This window comes from Emys orbicularis, chromosome 10, assembly GCF_028017835.1.
Source record: "Emys orbicularis isolate rEmyOrb1 chromosome 10, rEmyOrb1.hap1, whole genome shotgun sequence".
NCBI lineage: Eukaryota > Metazoa > Chordata > Testudines > Emydidae > Emys > Emys orbicularis.
In genome coordinates this window covers 24,202,279-24,219,945 of record NC_088692.1, presented here as the reverse complement: position 1 = coordinate 24,219,945, position 17,667 = coordinate 24,202,279, and the positions used below count along the sequence as shown (strand labels likewise).

General features: G+C 42.1%; 1 protein-coding gene across 1 annotated transcript; it reads right to left on the bottom strand.

Moving 5' to 3' along the window:
* Positions 1 to 1,479: 1,479 nt before the first annotated feature.
* Positions 1,480 to 8,705, bottom strand: EMP2 (epithelial membrane protein 2). The gene is made up of 4 exons (XM_065412673.1): positions 8,628 to 8,705; positions 4,899 to 4,989; positions 2,669 to 2,815; positions 1,480 to 1,664 (listed from the first exon to the last, which is right to left on the bottom strand). Exons 1-4 carry the CDS (start codon positions 8,703 to 8,705, stop codon positions 1,480 to 1,482), a joined length of 501 nt encoding a protein of 166 aa, XP_065268745.1.
* Positions 8,706 to 17,667: the final 8,962 nt, after the last annotated feature.

Here is a 17,667-nt window from a genome sequence, read left to right as displayed (position 1 = left end):
CATATTTAAATATTCAAACTATAAAATGACCCAGGCAAAATGATTTACTGTAAATAACTGAAGTATCTGTCAAGTAGCCAGTTAGTGGCACAGTTAGTATTTATACTGTAATGTATGGACTGTTAGTCATAAGTCAGTTACATAGTTTTGGTCCAAGTATTTGCATTATAATTTCATTAGATCATTTTACTGTTCATTACATGAAATGTAAGCCAGGATATCAAATTCTTGGGGTGAAGTCGTCTTTAACCCTTTCCTTATAGTACATCTGTTTAGATAGAGAACAAATTCTATTATTTGTGTACCCAATTATTCCTTTAACAGAATGAAGATTTGGGGACAAACATTTTACAAATTAAAGGAGTGTTAGTTGGTAACTTCACAAGTTAGGACACACTTAGAAGGGAAATAATGTAGATAAGAGACTAGCAGTGTCATGTTACAAGGGCAAAAATGCATAGTACTAGGACTGCTTTAAATCTTGTTTCCCTCTTACTCTACTTATTCTCTAAGCCAGTAGTTTTTTCCTGCCCCCTGCAAGTAATACATAAACACCACCACTTTGGGAAATAGAGCAAGACCAATTCCCATGTTTGAGATAGTTCACTGAGTTGCATCCATTCCTACCTTGTGAGTAATCACACAAGTGTTCTCACTGAAGCTGTGTAGGTCAACTATTTAACTGATCTATAGGTTGTAGCTCGGACTTCAGTAGAGCTATGCTATTTTGCATTAGCTGATCTGACTCAAGTGTAACTAGTTACAGGCCTATTCAAAACCTACTAGCTTTCCTTTTTCTAGGCCAAGGGTTTGTCCAACTATGGTAGGTATAAAAAGGCCATGATTAAGTATGCCAAACTATAAAATGCTACTTTAAACCCTGAAGCTACAATAGACAAGTACAAACCACAACCTTTATCAAGGATGATTAACCAACCTTTAAATCACCATTAACCAAAACTGTATTTTACAGTAGAGAGCATTTAAGTCTAATGCCTAGTACAGGTTTATATCAGTTATTTCCATATAAAAAAATCCCTGTGTCATTTTGAGGAAGTTTAAGTAAACAGGGCTAAATGGCTTAGGAAGACCCCATCTTTGTGTGGTGAGCAGGTGTGTTTAGGTTCCTTTAAACATCGCCAACAGAAATTAAATGCCACCTGTACGTCTATGCATGGTGTGAACCATTTAAAGGGCAGGATCAAACTTGTTAATACCTAGTTTAGTGGCAGCTATTTAAAGTTGTGAAACATACAAAGGAAATCTAATTTGGCCTTGGCTTGTTCAGACTCTTGACCCCAGCTGGCAGAGTGTTCCAGTAAACTTGCATCATTTTTTCCATAGTCTTTCATACCAAGAACACAGTACATTTTTAGAGAAACAATACCTTTACTACAAAACCACAAATGATTATATACAAAATGGTTATTTGAATTCTGCTTCTGTACTGCAATGACAGAAATAACTAGCTGCTGACATTTATTTACGTTTCCTTAATACTAGGTACATGACACCACTGATCAGAGTAAAAGCAAATGCAATCCAGGCTAAGATGAAGGAATATCCATACTGGCCACTACGAACATCAAACTCGTATCCATTACTCTTGTGCAGATCTTCATGCCTATTTGTGTAAATGGATGCTGCAGTCATAACACAGAGACCTGGAAGAGAAAGAAGGCATTAAAACAATGTCTTTATTACTCTTTAAAAGATTTAAAGCAGTTATACAGGCACACACTGTGTAGTTCTTCAACCACTATTTGTCCCCTGTCCAGATGCTGCTTTTTACAATCACTCTTCATCCTCATAACTGTATTTAGAGTGATTCCTTTTCTTAAGCCAGGTTTAAATAGTCATGTTACTAAAGTGCTGTTAGTAGAGCTGGATGAAGTTTTTCAATCAAAACATTTTTGGCAGAAAATGGAGATTCTGCGATACTGAAATGTTGTGAATATTGACAGATTTTTTTAAACAAAGTCCAAAAAAATCAGAACATTTGAAATTTGTTAATTATTTAAAATGTAGTGTTAAGCTAGAAATCTAACTAAATTGTTTGGCAAAAACACTCAGTTTCCTCCCCTCTCCCAACCTTTCAATTTGCTGGAAATTAAAAATAAATAAAATCAGATCAGTCCAAAAGGAAGTTCTCAACTTCTCAAAATTAAGAGTTCCCCCCCACCACTACCCCAAAAAAAAAAAAACGTATTTGTCTAACTCTGTCAAGTACCATGGTGGTCTGAAGGGAAATAGGATGTTTCCAGGCATATGGGCAGTTCTAAATCTGTACTTGGTGAAAGTAAAAATGAATATTTGCCTGCAAAGTTTGGAAAGTTATTCAAGTATGTTCCTAAGTTAGTACATTTAAGAAGTTTATCTGGGTTTTCCTTCAAAATTCTAACATATACCTCAGAGCAAGGATAAAGTAGTCTGCTTTTTAAACGAACTGTTTGGTTAGTGATACTAAGTTTTAGCCTGTGCTTGCGGCTAAACTGACTGGTTAGTTTTTAGAATTAGTCTTGCACTTGTTCTATTTGTACAAACTTACCAATTATGTACAACATTTTTCTGCTTCTGCTTTGTGTTGTACCATGGCTCCATTCCGAACCCTATTTCCCACTTTTAATGTAAGGGCTATTGAAGTGAGACATGTCAAAGAACTACTCACATGACAGCAGCTGGATAGTAGAAGTTAACACAAATCTTTCTCCTTGCTTTAGGCGGAAGAGTTGAAGAATGAAAACCAGAAATGCAACACAACACAGAATAGTAGACAGGATCATGGTGGCCTGAATAGCCTGCACAGACTGATATTCTGTGAAAATAAAAGCAGGTTTTATTGTAAAGGCAGCTTCCTCCCCAGCCGCTTCCCCTACTAGCACCAACCCTTACCTGTTCCCAACCGTAGTCTGTTCTTAATGGGATTTGTTGGCTACCCTCCTTGCAGCTTTCCCCTTCTTGTTTAAGCCACTGCCTCTGTGCCACCTTCCTATTTCCACTCACCCTTCCTCTCTTACTGACTTTTCTAAAATATGTGCTGTAGGAATTACGTGGGGGACGTTCTGATCCCAATGATCCCTTCTGGTCTTAGAATCTATTACTGCTCTCCCATTAAAGGCAGCTTTTTAAACAGCATCTGACAGCCCTGCAACCACAACGCACAAATGGAGCTTCCCCAGTCTGTCACACTACACCTTCCCAATTCCATCCCTTGCTTTCCCTCAGATGCTTCTGATCTATTGTACAGAGGTAAAGTGAGAGGATATAGCAATGCAAGAGTGAGCTACAGTATTCAGGAACATGGATTCCAGCAGTGCTGTCGTTTAGAAAGCACCTGAGGTCAGGTGTTTCAGGATTCCTGTGCTAATGCTTCTCTGGTTGCCTTTTCTTAAATAAGGAAGAGTGGACAGTGCAATGCTAAGCAGATGGGCCACTGTAACACAGGCCAGTGTGAATGGATCACTATTCCGCTTTCTACACCATGGCCCTATAATACAGGATACAGTTTAAGGTGAAGGGGTATGTCTATGCTGCAATTGGAGGTGTGACTGCAGCAGATGTAGACATTCTTGAGCTAGATTTAATCTAACTAGCTCAGGTACCAACAGCACTGACGCTCTGGCAGCATGTGCTGCAGCACAGACTAGCCGCCCAAGTACAAGCCTGCCAGGGAGCCTGGGTATGTACTCAGGCAACTAGCTCACTGCTATTGATACTTGACCTAGTTAGATTAACCCCAGCTCACATACATCTACACATGCTGCAGTCACACCTCCAACTGCAGTGTAGACACCCTTTGTCTTGATACGCAAAGCCTTCAATAGAACTGACTTTGAGTTCTTAAAGACACTGTGTCTTGCTCCAAAATAATGTCCTCCTGTACCAGCTGTGTTCCACCAGCACAGTGAAACTGTCAGCCACTGGGAGATGGCTCGTGAATGCAGAGCAGGGCATTGCAGCAGACCTAGAAGAGGTAAGTGACCATGGACCTACCAGCTTTCAAAACTCAATGCAAAACTCTACTTCCGTGAATCTTTTCCTCAGTTTAGTCTCAATCCTGTAAATCAATCCAGCTATTGCTCTATAAACTGAAATGGAAAGAGTGTGGGGACTTTTGGTTTTGTTTTGTTGTGTTTAAATACTTGAGGTGCTTACTATAACCATACCCTGATGGAGGCCATAAATTACCTCAATAATCTTCATAACTCCTCACTAAATGGACTTGTAGATAGAAAATCATTGTATTGTCTAGCCATCCATGATTATACTGGTCAAATTGTTCACCTCTTGGATATAGACCAAGAATGAATGGGTGGGATAAGAGAAATTGTTACTACTGTTGTTTCATAACTGAAATACATCTCTTATTCTCAGTGAAGTCACTCATGTTAAAATGGGATAATCGAGTCCATATTGTAAATTGTGTTCCCTTAGTTAAGATTTTGGATTGTGTTCTGTTTTGTTAATCTTTAAATTAGATTCCTCAAAAGTATTTCTGCTAACTACCATTAATACTATTAGCAGGTTCTTCTAAATTAGAATTTGAAAACTGGAACTTATTTTTGGCATTTAATGCCCTTCATTGCAGTCACATGCGACCACAGTTTTTAACCCAGTTTAGTTTTAGTCTCACTAGTCTGCTATGGACTCTTGATGCCAGAAAATAGGGTGTGTATTTTATGTCAGACCTTTCAAACACACTCTAGTGCACTTTATGAACATTAATTCTCAGTTCCTTTGTAGGATGGAGAGGAAGCAATAGCATCCACATTTTATAGATGGAGAAACTGAGGCAGGGAAATAAGTATTTGTCTTGAAACATTTTATAGTGTCTTTACAGGATATTCCTTAAAAGCAGCTTCTAGTTTGACAGCTTAATAGTAAGTACTGAAACTCACCTGAATTGTTTTCATTAATGGCTGTACAGTTGGTGATATTGATACAGACATTCCAGACATCTGTAGAAAAGTCTTTTCCTACCCACCAGGCCTGTAAAACAATATAAAGGAAATGTATAAAAATTCAGACCAGGAAAGTTAGACAACCTCTTAAAATTGTCTTATAAAAAAAAGTTTGGCTTAAATATGTTAACTGTGTCCAAAAACTGTACTGTGCACTTGTTCACAGCTATACAAGTGGGCATCTGTGTACAATAGGAGCATCCTTAGCAGCGTCCTCCGCAGCATCTTCAGCCACTTAAATTACTTGGAAGTGGCATATACCTGGTTTCAGCCTAGAGATACAGTCTAAAAGATACATTTATGTAGCACCAAGAAACTGATCACAAAAATCAGTTGCTACTCACTAGGATACAAATGAATAAAAACAGCTTCTGCAACTAATAAATATACATTTCCTGCATTAACTGGTTACACATTTTGAAATTAAAGTAAATAATCTTAAATTCCAATAGCGAAGTACAATTTAGTCTTCTGTGAAGAATAGGAAGGGAATGGGCAAGAAACTTAAATATCCAGTTACTTTGTCCAGATGTTGGAGGGACTTTCTGCTGCTCAGGCAAATGTTTCAGGTGATTTTTTTAGGACTGATTAAAAAAAAAATAAAAAAAATAAAATCACAAGTTGTTCTAATTTAAAACTCCACTCATGCCATGTGCCTGCTTTTAAGTGAGGAACTTGCACATTACCGTATGGAGAAGCACCAGTTTTCTGCTAGTCAGAAGTCCCCTTGCCCTCAAGAAAAATAGAGATCAGATTCCTAGCTCCAGCTCTGAGTTCACATTTTCTAAATTTCAAATGTGTCCCCCTGAGGATCAGGGAGTTGGAATTTACATACATGTTTAAATTGCTTCTTTTTCTATAACCTCTCATGTATGTTTGCAAATTTTGTATTTCTCCCTATGGCTTAAAACCCAATCAACAGGTGAACAGCAGTGGAAACTCTTACTGTAAATATATCCAGTGACTGACACTGGGGTAGTAGGCACTATTGGAATACTATCAATCTATGCTCCATTGCTATGGTTGACAAATAATAGAGCTCAACGTGGGGAAAGGGGGCATGAATCTTTCTACCCGTCTATGCCACAAGATGCTCACATGGTAGATCGCTGCAAGGCAATAGCGAAGCGTGGTGGATATATTGAGGTTAAGGTAGGTGAGTGCACACAGCACAAAACTACAGCCACCAGAACTATAAAACAGAAGCCAATGGCTGCATCTGCTACTCCTAGCCAGAAGTAGGAGATCACCAGCCAGAAATGACCATGTCTGTTCTTTTAATGAACAGAAGTGAAGCCTTCCCTTGTACATTCAGGTGGGGCCCTATGTTATGTGAGATACAAGATGCTCTTGTAATACATGCGAGCAAGGGAGTAAAACTACAGCCCTGGGAAGTTGGAACCTTGTGCATGAATTTCCTGACTGATTTAATGTCAAACATCATGCAAAGTTGGTATTGACTTATCTGTACTCTTGGTACAATGTCCAGCTGGACATCAGACTGGAAATGATTAGTGACTCATTAAGATCCACTTGTGATATTATTATTGTTGGTGTACCGTCTGTTAGCACAAAATAGCACTGTAGTGACTGAATGCATCTTACATAGCAACACTACAAATACAGCCAAGCATATTTCCTGAGGAAATCCAGACCAGTTAAAATAGCTACCCAGGCCTTTATTCTGCTGGGCTTGGAAAAATATGCCATTTAAATATTACCTACAGTAGTGTCTGCTACTGAAATAGTTGTGAGATTGTTAGCCACTTAATGCTATAAATTGTTTGGAAAGCAGTTCTGGAATTAGTTACTTTACAAGGAGAATTCAGACTGGATAGTATCCTGAAATACTGGATATTAATTCAAGGAAGACACAGATAGTTTCATATGTGAAACTGTCTATCAGGTTTTTGACTAATCTGTACTCTTGGCCTTTGTTCAAGATGAACTAAACTGGCAGTTTAAGGATGGCACAAACAAGTGTTTTGGTTCAATATAGCATTTTGAACACCCATTTCTTATACAGTTTAATTTGTCATTATCATATTCAGCACTGTGCAAAACCAATTCAGGCAATGAGAAAAAAATATTGAGAAGGTGGTTACAAACCTATAGTTTTCATTTTTTTTTTAAACAATGCAACTAGATGATCAAGAATGCATGCTTCTGTATAGCTAGGGTTACTTGGGTTTCATTTGCTTGGACACTAGTGTATAATATTTGCACTGAAGTTAACATATTGCCTAACCTGTCTTTCAGTCAGTATTTCCCTAAAGTGTTTATAAAGGAGGCAACTGATAGAACTTGAGTTCTTAAGATAGGGATGTAGGACTGGAAGGGACCTCCTGTGTCAGAGTCCAGTCCCCTGCTATCGCGTGCGACCCCATCAAAGAAACAGTCAAAGTTTTACAAATGAAGTTTCTGCTAATGGGGGGGGGGGGCACGGAAAGGGGGAGGTTTTGCTGAGCTAGTTAAAAACAGATGGTGATAGAAGCTGTGTTTTCAGTATCCTAAAATCCTGTGTGTACATTTGCCTTAGCAAGAGTGTACCCTGATAAGTAACTGCAGTAGCAACAGTGGGACAAAGGGTGTTCAGCAAAGGAAAAGATCCAGGTGAAGAGCCAGACATGTACAGATATTGCTAGAGCAAAATTCCTTTATGTAAGAGCAAAAGGCCAGTAATGGGAAAATTAACCTTTCCAAGCAACACCAAAGTATTTCTAAACTTTGTGGCTCAATTGACTCCAAGCAAGCACAGAAGCTGTAATGTATTTCAACTTCTAGTGTGTCTTCCATAGTACTGTTTTAGGCGCCTTGCATAAATGTATTAATAAGCCTCTTTCTGAAGGCTTATTAGGCTGAAAGTCTCCGGCTACACAAATCATAAATTAACTGGTTTTGTGTATGTGACATTGGCAGGAGTGCAGTAGAATCTTCACTTCTCCCCAAACTCAGCAATACCCAAAGCCACAACTTCAGCCTCCAAGCTATAGTGTTTGTAGATTGCTACATGGGGTTCTTGGCCAGTAGATACATGTAATTGCAGGCCCATGGGTCACATCCCCCTGCCCTGCTGCAGAATGCTGCTCTGTGAAACGTAGCGGCGTGGCATTGATTTGGATAGCCTCTTCCAGACACAGTCGCAGCAGGAGGTTTCAGGTCTTACGAGCAAGTACAAGAAGCCGAGAATTTCCCCATTAATTAGATCAAGTGTACTAAATCCTAACACTGTCAAATGCTTCGGAGAACTCAAAAAACAAGTGTATGAAATAAACACAAAACCAAGAGAGAAGAGATTCAGTTGGGAAGTGAGGGATCTGATAAAAAAAAAAAAGGCATTACTTCAGCAGAGAGGGGCATTGTTTAGGTTAAATATGCTAGTTGGTTACATTTTCGGTTGGCCTGAGGAGCAACTGCTGGTTTAATTTTTGATCTGACTGTACTTTTAATATTCAGCTAGACTCTAGGACCAGGAAATGTTTTTCTTCACATTTTATATAAAGGTGCATTTATATTTCAATTATGATTGTGCCCAGATTACAAGCTGGGGAAGCTGCTTTTTCTGTGAATACACAGCTAGAAAATGCATAATCTGAAGCTCGAGTCAGTATAACATGGAGAAACGTATGGCTCTGAATTAGAATTTCTAGGTGGAATGAAACTTACATTGTCAATGGTTGAGATGAACAACAGCGCTGCTGAAGTTATGTGAAACACAATAATGAAAGCCAGAAGAATCAACATGGTTGCTCCGTGAAGGTTTAACGTGAGATAAAGCTGTTTAAAAACAAGGTATATATATATATAATTAGATTATGTAGTGATAAACTGAATAGCGGACATCTGACATCTTAAAACATGGATATGATCTCAATCGCTTGTGGAATAGGAAGGTGTGAGTATTAATTATTTTCAGAGTAAGGAAATACTGTACCTGCCAAAATGTTACTGTTCTGTATATTTTGAGCCAGGAAGTCAGAGCACTTCCTTTTATAAAGATAGAAGGCTCACTGGGAGCTTTGGTCAATTTTGGTATAGACTAGCATAATGCAACAATTTCACTGGATAGACAGGATTAGTTAGAGAGTTCCTTATGTCCTTTCCTGTTGCAATGAGTTACAACTTAAAAAAAATATATATATATGAATGGGAGTGTTGCTTTTTGTAATATGTCAATTACAGACAGATGCATTGTCCTACCCTTGTTGAGTGACAAACAGTTCTACAGAATTTCCTAGCTGCACATACATTTCTTACGGTGAGCCTCTCTAGCAATGAAATGGGGCTTAGGATAACTTGTCTTTACTTTTAAGAAAGTTAGTGTTTTAAAAACCAAGAGTGAGATCCTGGCCCTTCTGAAGACAATGGAGTCCTGGCAATAGGATTACAATAGGGTCAAGATTTCACCCTAAATCTTCAAGAAGGAAGAAATACTGGATTCAAAAGGATGCTGTTGCCAATCAAACTGGGAGAAGATTAAGCAGTTCAGGAATTATTTGCTAGGTTTATCAAGAACTATGGTATACTATATTATATTACACCATACAAAAGATCTTAGTTTTTGTTTGAGGAAAAACTGTTCTAGGCCTTTTGTCTATTGGAGGAAAAAGTAACACTCAGTCAGGAAAGTGTAGCTTTGCTCATACTCATTGTAGCCGGTTTACCATCAGTCACAATTCTTTTTCCAGTCCACCTTTATCTTATTGCCCAGTCAGCCCCCGCTTGATGTCAAGAGCAATCAGAAAGGGACCACTAAGAAAGAGGTATGGGTAGTCACCAAACACAGGGGGGAAAGTATTGTCTTTAACATATTTAAACTTGTGTTATTGCCTGCTATCGTTTACCTTTTTCCTCTTACTATTTAAGAATGCTTGCCAATGAGAGTGTATTTTACTTATGTCCAGTTGTGTATTTTTCTGTTTCAAGCTCTTTATATTTCAGTATAAGGCCATTGTACATACCATTATGAGAGCACGGATATGCATGATTGAAATTAAGATGTTTATGTTAATGGATATTTCTCCATTTCCTTTACTATGGAGGGTTTTTTCAAATGACCAGATTCACATAACAGACTTAATTTAATGGTTAGTCTATTTTTACAAACTTACCACAACCAAGTTGCTGCGTGTCTCAACCCCAGCCTTATCTGCTAGACTCATGAACTACATGTACACTCAGCAATGCAGACAGTGAGTTTATCTAAATAAAAGACTACTTTGACAGCATTTTTAAAGAGCAATGGATCTACTGGGATTCCCCTCTTCCAAAATACAACTACTCTGCAAAAGTTTAACAAAAAGCTAACAGCATATAGACATACTGTATGAAAACTAGAAGTTCCAGACTAATGGGCTGAGTCTACTATGGAGTATCATAAGATGTATGAACCCATTTAACAAAGCTTTTTTTTTTTTTTTTGAGAAAAGGAAGACTGATCTGATAGGTCTTTTTCATATATAATTGGCATAATCCTACTGGAATATTGCAAAGTTAAATCTGGATTTTAAGTTAAAGGAAACTACTTTACTGTGTATGCCTGTCTAATTACTCACGGTTAAACTTTGCCTTTTCCACATCTAGCCTTGAGTACGCTAATTTTCACCAACAAATCTATGCTATTATATAACTGAAGCCACTAGTCATGTTTGTTCCTATTAATGTCATCCAGATTCTTCCTTGAATGAAGAGTATAAATCTTGTGGTTTTTTTATAAAGGTAGTTTGAAACCATCCATACCACTAATCTCCATACTGAATGGAGAGCACACTCCCTCCCTAGCTTAAGATTTCATTTGTTAGACAAATTGTGCCCAAACAAGAACTTAATCAGGTATCAGCAGGTCAGTTGCCACACCAGGAGAGAAGCAAATTGCATTACAGTATAAAAAGCAGTATGATGCAATTTTGAGTTCAATTTATATCTCCTATCCTGCTGTACAAACTTACACAAACTAACCAGATTTGATCAAATCAAAATCAGCCTGGTAAAATCAAGTTTTACTAGCCTAGAAGAAAAAAAAAAATCTTTACCAAGTTTACAGTTTTGATTTACTGAATTTCAACTATAGATTTAAGTACTTTAGAAAGTTATAGATAAACATCCTCCTTATTTCACAGAATGGGTCATGAGGAACTAGACATTGTGTATTAAGTCAGTATTGCCAACCTTAAGCTTTCAAAACACTCCAATCAGGTCCTCCAAAAAAAAAAAAAAAATCTTTAACAAAAAATGATTTTATGCCAATGAAATTTGGCTTGGAATCTCCTAATAACTTGAATCCAGGAGCCAGAGCTTGAAGAAAAATCACCACATGTAGATTAGCAACCCACTACAATCTAAGCTCCTTTGTGCTCTATCCACTGGTCAACAGCTCCCTTATGATGCAAATAATGAAACGACTAATGATTTTAGTCACCTGTCAAATTATTCAGCCTGGCCACACAGATGTTTGCAAGACTCAGTGCTCAAAGAATCAGACATTTAAAAACCCTGCTGTTGAGGTACATTTAATTGATAGGAGAGTACAGCTGTCAAATTCAGCACCTGGGCGTACTAAGAATTTAGCAATGGCCAAGCAGGGAGACCTCTCCTCGTGGCAGCTAGAAGATAACATGAAAAAGCCAATACCTGTTGTCAACTATCCAATTAAACATAGAAGTCAATGAAAAATGCAGCTTCTTCAGCAGTGACAATCTTAACCTATTTTATAAATTACATTTTTATGACATCAGAACTTCTACCTAAATTCAAGTAATTAACATAGACTCAAATCTTCCAATTTGCTGTTTGGAAGCCAGCCAAGAAAGTCTGAAATCAGAGCTGTACTAAAGAGCTTTCTCCAGGTTTGAGCTGGTAAAGAGGCACCAGGAAGTCTACAGCTTCATTAACTGAGATCATACCTCCAAACTAATAAGGCCCAAACTTGGGATGGGATGGGATGCAATGCATAACAAAGACCTACAATGAGGGGAATTTATTTTCCCTCTTGCAGAATGCTTGAAGTATTTAGTGCAATTAGCTTTCTAGATCTTCAGTTTTATGATTCTTAATTGCAGGAGTGATTGATTAGGGATGTGCCAGGGTCAACAATTTTGGGTGGAATACAAATAATTTCTGGACTAACATGCCCTTCATAATAAAGCATACTGAGGCATGATTGACTAAAGTAGGACGTCTGTGTTTCAATATAAGGCTGCCTGTCTTTTTAAGGTTTGAAAAAAACAACCCTTCCTCAACTTCCTCCTTTGGGAATCCACCAGAATGCATTGCTGAAAACCAAGGAGACTGGCCCTTTAGGTTATTGGGGAAGAGAGGGAGATGCCTCAAGTGCTAGCCCAATACAGAAGCAGCAGTGGGAATAAACCTGCCATCCCATCATGTTTTAGCAGGGCAGAAACTCAGGAAGAGAATGAAGAGGTCTGTACGGCCCAGACATTACTAGCAACAGCTCGCTCCCCTTTGCCTCAAGGCTGAGAAGAGCAGAGGTATCCCAGCCCTCAAAGTAACAGAAGCAGTCAGGATGTATGTTCTACCTAAGTGCAATAGAACATGGCCACTGGCAGAAGCAGGTAGCTACTTTCCCTTCTGAGGCCAGCCTGCAGCACAGGGAACACCCCAAGCAGCAGATCACTGCTCTCTCACACATCACTCGAGAGGCAGGAAGAAGACGTAGCTCCCTCTTCCTCTAGCCAACTGTCCTACCTTAACCGGAAACAAGGAGGGTGAGGTGATATCTTTTATTGACCCAACTTCTGTTGCTGCGACAGACAAGCTTTTGAGCTACACTGAGCTCTTCTTCAAAACTGCAAACAGCTAGTTTAGCCTGGACAATGTCTCATTCTAGGGCACTGGGATCGTGAGTGAAGTATTCTTCCCTCCCACCTCCTCTGCAGGTAGCCTCCCTCTCATAGCAGTAGGCAGCTTCAGCTCCCCTTCCCTGGCTGAGCTAGGGAAAAAGAAAGGATTGGACCTTCACCGAGAGGCAGTGGGGAATAGAGGAAAACAGTGAGGGTCAGGAAGGGATAGGACCTATGGACAGGGAATAGAAGATGGGATTCACTAGGGGCCTTCTGGAGGGTTTGTGCCTTTTAAGCTAGCTTTCTCTGCTCAGCCCTTCCTTCTGCCCAGTGAAGTCCAACATGGTTCATACACAGCCCTAAGGTGGCCTGTCTTCAGATACTTTCCTGGTGATGCACCTCAGCTCAAACAAATGCAGAGGAGCTCTCCCCACCGTTGAGGAAAAGATCCCCTTAGCTTTGTGCACTTCTATCAGCACAGAGCAAAAGGAACAGCTCTTTCCATTTCTCTTCACTCAGAGGCAAGAGGCACAACACTCATCTCAAAAACATCCTCAGGGTATGTCTACACTGCAACGTTAGCCCAGAGTTAGCAGCATTCAAGTTAGCAGACCCTGGATTTGTTAATCTAGGGCTTGAGAGCTACACTAATTTGTAACCCCAGGTTAGGAATAGTTGAACTCAGGGTCCTAACCTGTGGCTCTAGGGTCCATATTGCTTTATATGGGCCTAAGTCCAACCACCCATAGCCCAGACTTCCTAGCATCCTCCCCAAATGTGCTGCTCTAGCCTTTTATATGTGGGGCAGTGTGGGAAAACTTGACTGTCCATCAAACTTGATTGTCTAGAGGACAAAGAAAATTGGCTCATGGAATTGTGGAATACTTTTGGTAGATACCCAGAGCACAAGTCCCACAGGGCTGTGTCTACACTGTAAAGCAATAGAGCTTGAACTCTGGGTCCCAGCTTCACTCAGGCTTGGACCCTCCACCCCTGAGGGATCCTGGTACCCTGGATTAACATGCTTTGTGTGTAGAAGGAATGGGGGGTTAGGCTTAAACCTGAGTTTGAACCTTGGGCTTACCCTGCAGTGTAGACATACCCACAGCTGGCCTATATTAGCTGACTCAACTGCAGGGCTATAAAACTGCAATGTAGATGTCTCTTGAAGGTTCCCTAGCCTGGGCTCTGGCTCAAGCCCAGAGGAGTTGTATACTGCAGTTGTATAGCCCCACATGCCTGAATCAGCTGATACAAATCAGCTGTGAATGTTTAAAAACACATAGTCATGCTCTTAGAGGCCAGACTTTCTCATTCCTAACCCTAAGGGGAGCAGCTCCAATTCTGTTCCAGTTGAGGAAGAGGGAGTTTGATTCTGAAGCAGTGTTTTTCCGTCATTCCTCCTCTTCAGAGTTTGTGTAGGTTTTTTAAAATGGGAAGTTGTGATGGGGTGTCCTGTTCCCACCCCACACACACATACACTTTGCTGCTAGGGTTGATGAGTGCCAATAAGGAGGCTAATTAACCTGACAGGCCACAGCTGCCTAGGACTACTGAGGAACTATACCCCAGAAGGGGGAACTTTGAGTAACCTAGCCGGAGAGCTGAGTGACAGAGAGAGGGGCTGCAGGCCAGCCAGAGAGTTGGAGCGATGGTATGCAAACTGTGGAAGAGGGTATTGACTGAATGAGCTAATCCCCAGCAAGAGGCACCGCAAGCGGTGAGTGATGCACCCCATGACAATATGGCAGAGAATGTGGGTATGATGCTGACTCCTGACCCAAGGAGAGTTTGAAAGATTGTGCAGGCAATTGCCCCTGATATAAAGGGAGGTGTGAGAGACTGAGAAACTGTTTAAGATAGCCACCCTGATACAAGGGGAGTGGGAAAGGCAAGGGGTAAAGAGACAATGGTGCCACAGTGTGCGGAGATCTTTTTGGCAGAAAGCAGGTATACCCACCCCAGCTGGACTTCAGAGTGGCTGCCCCCACTGAAGGGGGTTGATGAGCAACCAATGGGAATCCAGGGCCTAAAGAGGCGGATCCTGGAGAACCACTAGCAACAGTAGGAGGCATAGAGATACCTGGAGGAATACACTAGGGAGTTAGCTGAAGAGCAACGTTATTTGCCCAAGACCCTCCAGCCAGTGAGCTGGGACTAGAGAGGCTTGGGCAAGAAGTGAGGTCCCACAGTCAGGAGGCCAGAAGCCTGAGCAGAGCAGAGTAGTGTTACGTCTGTGAGCGGAAAGGACGCTTTTGGGAAGAGAAGAACTCTAGCCCCAAGGGAAAGAGAGCAGGAAAACCCCAAGATGCCCGACCTGTGAAAAGAACAGGAAGGTGGGATGCTTGTTTCACCTGTGGGGAGCCAGGACATGTGAAGGGGCAGTGCCCTCACAAACAGCACTGTAGCCCAGGGAAGGATGGGGGATGAGAAAAAAAGTGAGGGGCAAGGGGTCAAAAAAAGGACCAAGAAAAGCCAGATACTCCGAGCGGGGTACACTAAAGTAGTGGAGAAGGCTGAAAGGGAGAAGAGAAAAGAGAGATTGGAGAGAAAGAAGAGTCTCTTAGAGGCCAAGCTAAATGGATGTGGGGACCAGTACAGAGGCTAAAGGAGGCGAGCTGGGAACTCAGACCCAGGGAGAAGGGGTGTCAGGAGAGTCTGTAGAGCAAGGGCTAGGGCTACAGGAGAAGCTGAAAGCCACCAGGCTGGCCTTGCAGGTAGCACAAGAATTCCAGAGGCAGAAGTTCAGAGACTCCATTGAGGAGAATGGTAAGTTGCTCCTCATTGTGGGAGACCTGGAGCATGAGAGGGATGACTTGCAGGCCTAACTGCAACAGCTCCAGGGGAGGAGGTACCTGCCCCCTCCCCTGCGTGGACAGGGGTGCTGGAAGTAGGGGTGCTGCCACAGCCCCTGGCTTGAAGTAGCAATAACAAATACCAAATGCATGGTTTCTATCATCTGCACCCCTAATATAAAAAATTGTTCCAGCACCCCTGCCCCTGGGTGGCAGTCTAGAGGGGGAGGGTATGTGATAGGGTGTTCCCTCACACACTCACTGCTATGGTTAATGAGGGCCAAGAAGGAGGCTAACTAACCTGACAGGCCACAGCTGAGGGGAATCAGGTGGGCACCTAATCCCCTGAGTGGATAAGGGAGCCTAGCTGTGGAGGAATGAGCTGGGCAGGAAATATAAAGACAGGGATTTAGAAGCAGTGAGGGTTGCTGGGAAAGTGTAGACACTCCTAGGAGTAGGGGGAGGAGTGTTTAGAGACTGCAGGGTGTGTTGGCTGCAGTCATTTCCTGGGGAGAGGAAGGAGGTTTTGGGTACCAGGGATAGGCAGTAGCCCAGGGAAAGAGCAGTGAGGCTAGAGAGAAAAAGGCTGGACTGCTGAGCTGAGGGTCCCTGGGCTGGAACCCGGAGAAGAGGGCGGGCCTAGATTCCCCTACTGGCTACTGTGGGAGTGGCACCGAAGTAGTGAATGGGAAGACTGACTAGGACTGTTGAGGAATTATACCCTGAAAGGGGGAACTTTGAGTGACCTAGCCAGAGGGCTGAGTCACGGAGAGGATGCTGCAGTTCCTGAGACAGAAAGAGGGGCTGCAGGCCGAGAGAGTTGGAGTGGTGGCATGCAAACCACGGAACAGGGTGTTGACTGAATGAGCTAATCCCCAGAGTGACCAGCAGGAGGCACCATGAGTGGTGCGCCCTGTGATAGAATTAATAATGAATAGATTTCAGCTGTGCCTCTGTAGGCACACCACATTCCAATATGCTGCAACACCAGTGGTGCCTTTGTAAAAATTAAGTCACCCCCTGGATGGTGGTGGTGATCTTTTCTATATAGCATTTTGTGGGGGTAGGGAAGGAGACAGTAGGTGTAAAAATTGTGTAGGGTTTTTTTTGTTTTTTTTTTGGGGGGGGGGTATCACTTGACTAATCTCTTCTCCCTCCATTCACGTGGCCCTGTACTTATTCCATTATGTGAAGGGGGAAAAAACCCAGTCCACAAGTTGGCAGGGAGGGGGTTAAAATCCCTCCTCTGGAGAAAGAGGCATATGTATTCCCCAAGTGTGGAGTAGAAGGGCTGGCCAGAGGTAGGAAAGTGATTCCCCCTAGCTATCTATAACAGCATTGTACTGTGGAGAGTTAGAAGGCAAATCTGGCAATGGGTTGGGAAAGATGGATTTGTATGAAAATGGCTGGTGCAGAACACTGGATGGACCAGTTTTCTGTAAGGAACTTTGTTGTAACAAGCCATGCCTTGGCTATCCAAACCCCTCTGGGCATAACTTGCCGGATAAAAGTGCTTAGGTCAGAATGGTCATTTCACATGGAGTTGCCAAGTTGTGCTTAACATTACAAGCTTTTACCACTCCTCGCTTTGTGTTACCGTGGCCTGAGTCAGAAATTCATGCTACGCTTCAAATTTTTGTGGTCACAAGTAATATGAGCGGAAAGCTGCTGCACTTGGCATATCATTGTGCATGTGCACACTTTTGGCTTCTTGCACTGGTGCCGCACATATTCACCAGGTGTGCTCGTGAGCGCCAGGTTTGTATAATTTTTGAACGGGTCCAAGCAGAGCTGTCTCATCCATAGGATGGACTGGGGCAACCACCCTGGGCCCCGTGCTTTGGGGGGCCCTACGCTTCAGGGAGATGCGGGGTCCAGGGCAGCCTGGGGGGTTAGCGAGGGGCCTGGCGCTGGCAGCAGCGAGCGACCCAGCCCCAGCCAGCCCTGATGGCTCCCAGGGCTGGGGGCTTGGGGGAAGGGGTGGGGCAGAGCAGGAGTGGGCTGGGGCTGGGTTGCCCGCTGGTGCCAGGTCCCTTGCTAACTCCCCAGGCTTCCCTGGACCCCGCATCCCCCTGAAGCATGGGGCCCCCCCAAAGCACGGGGCTGAGGCTG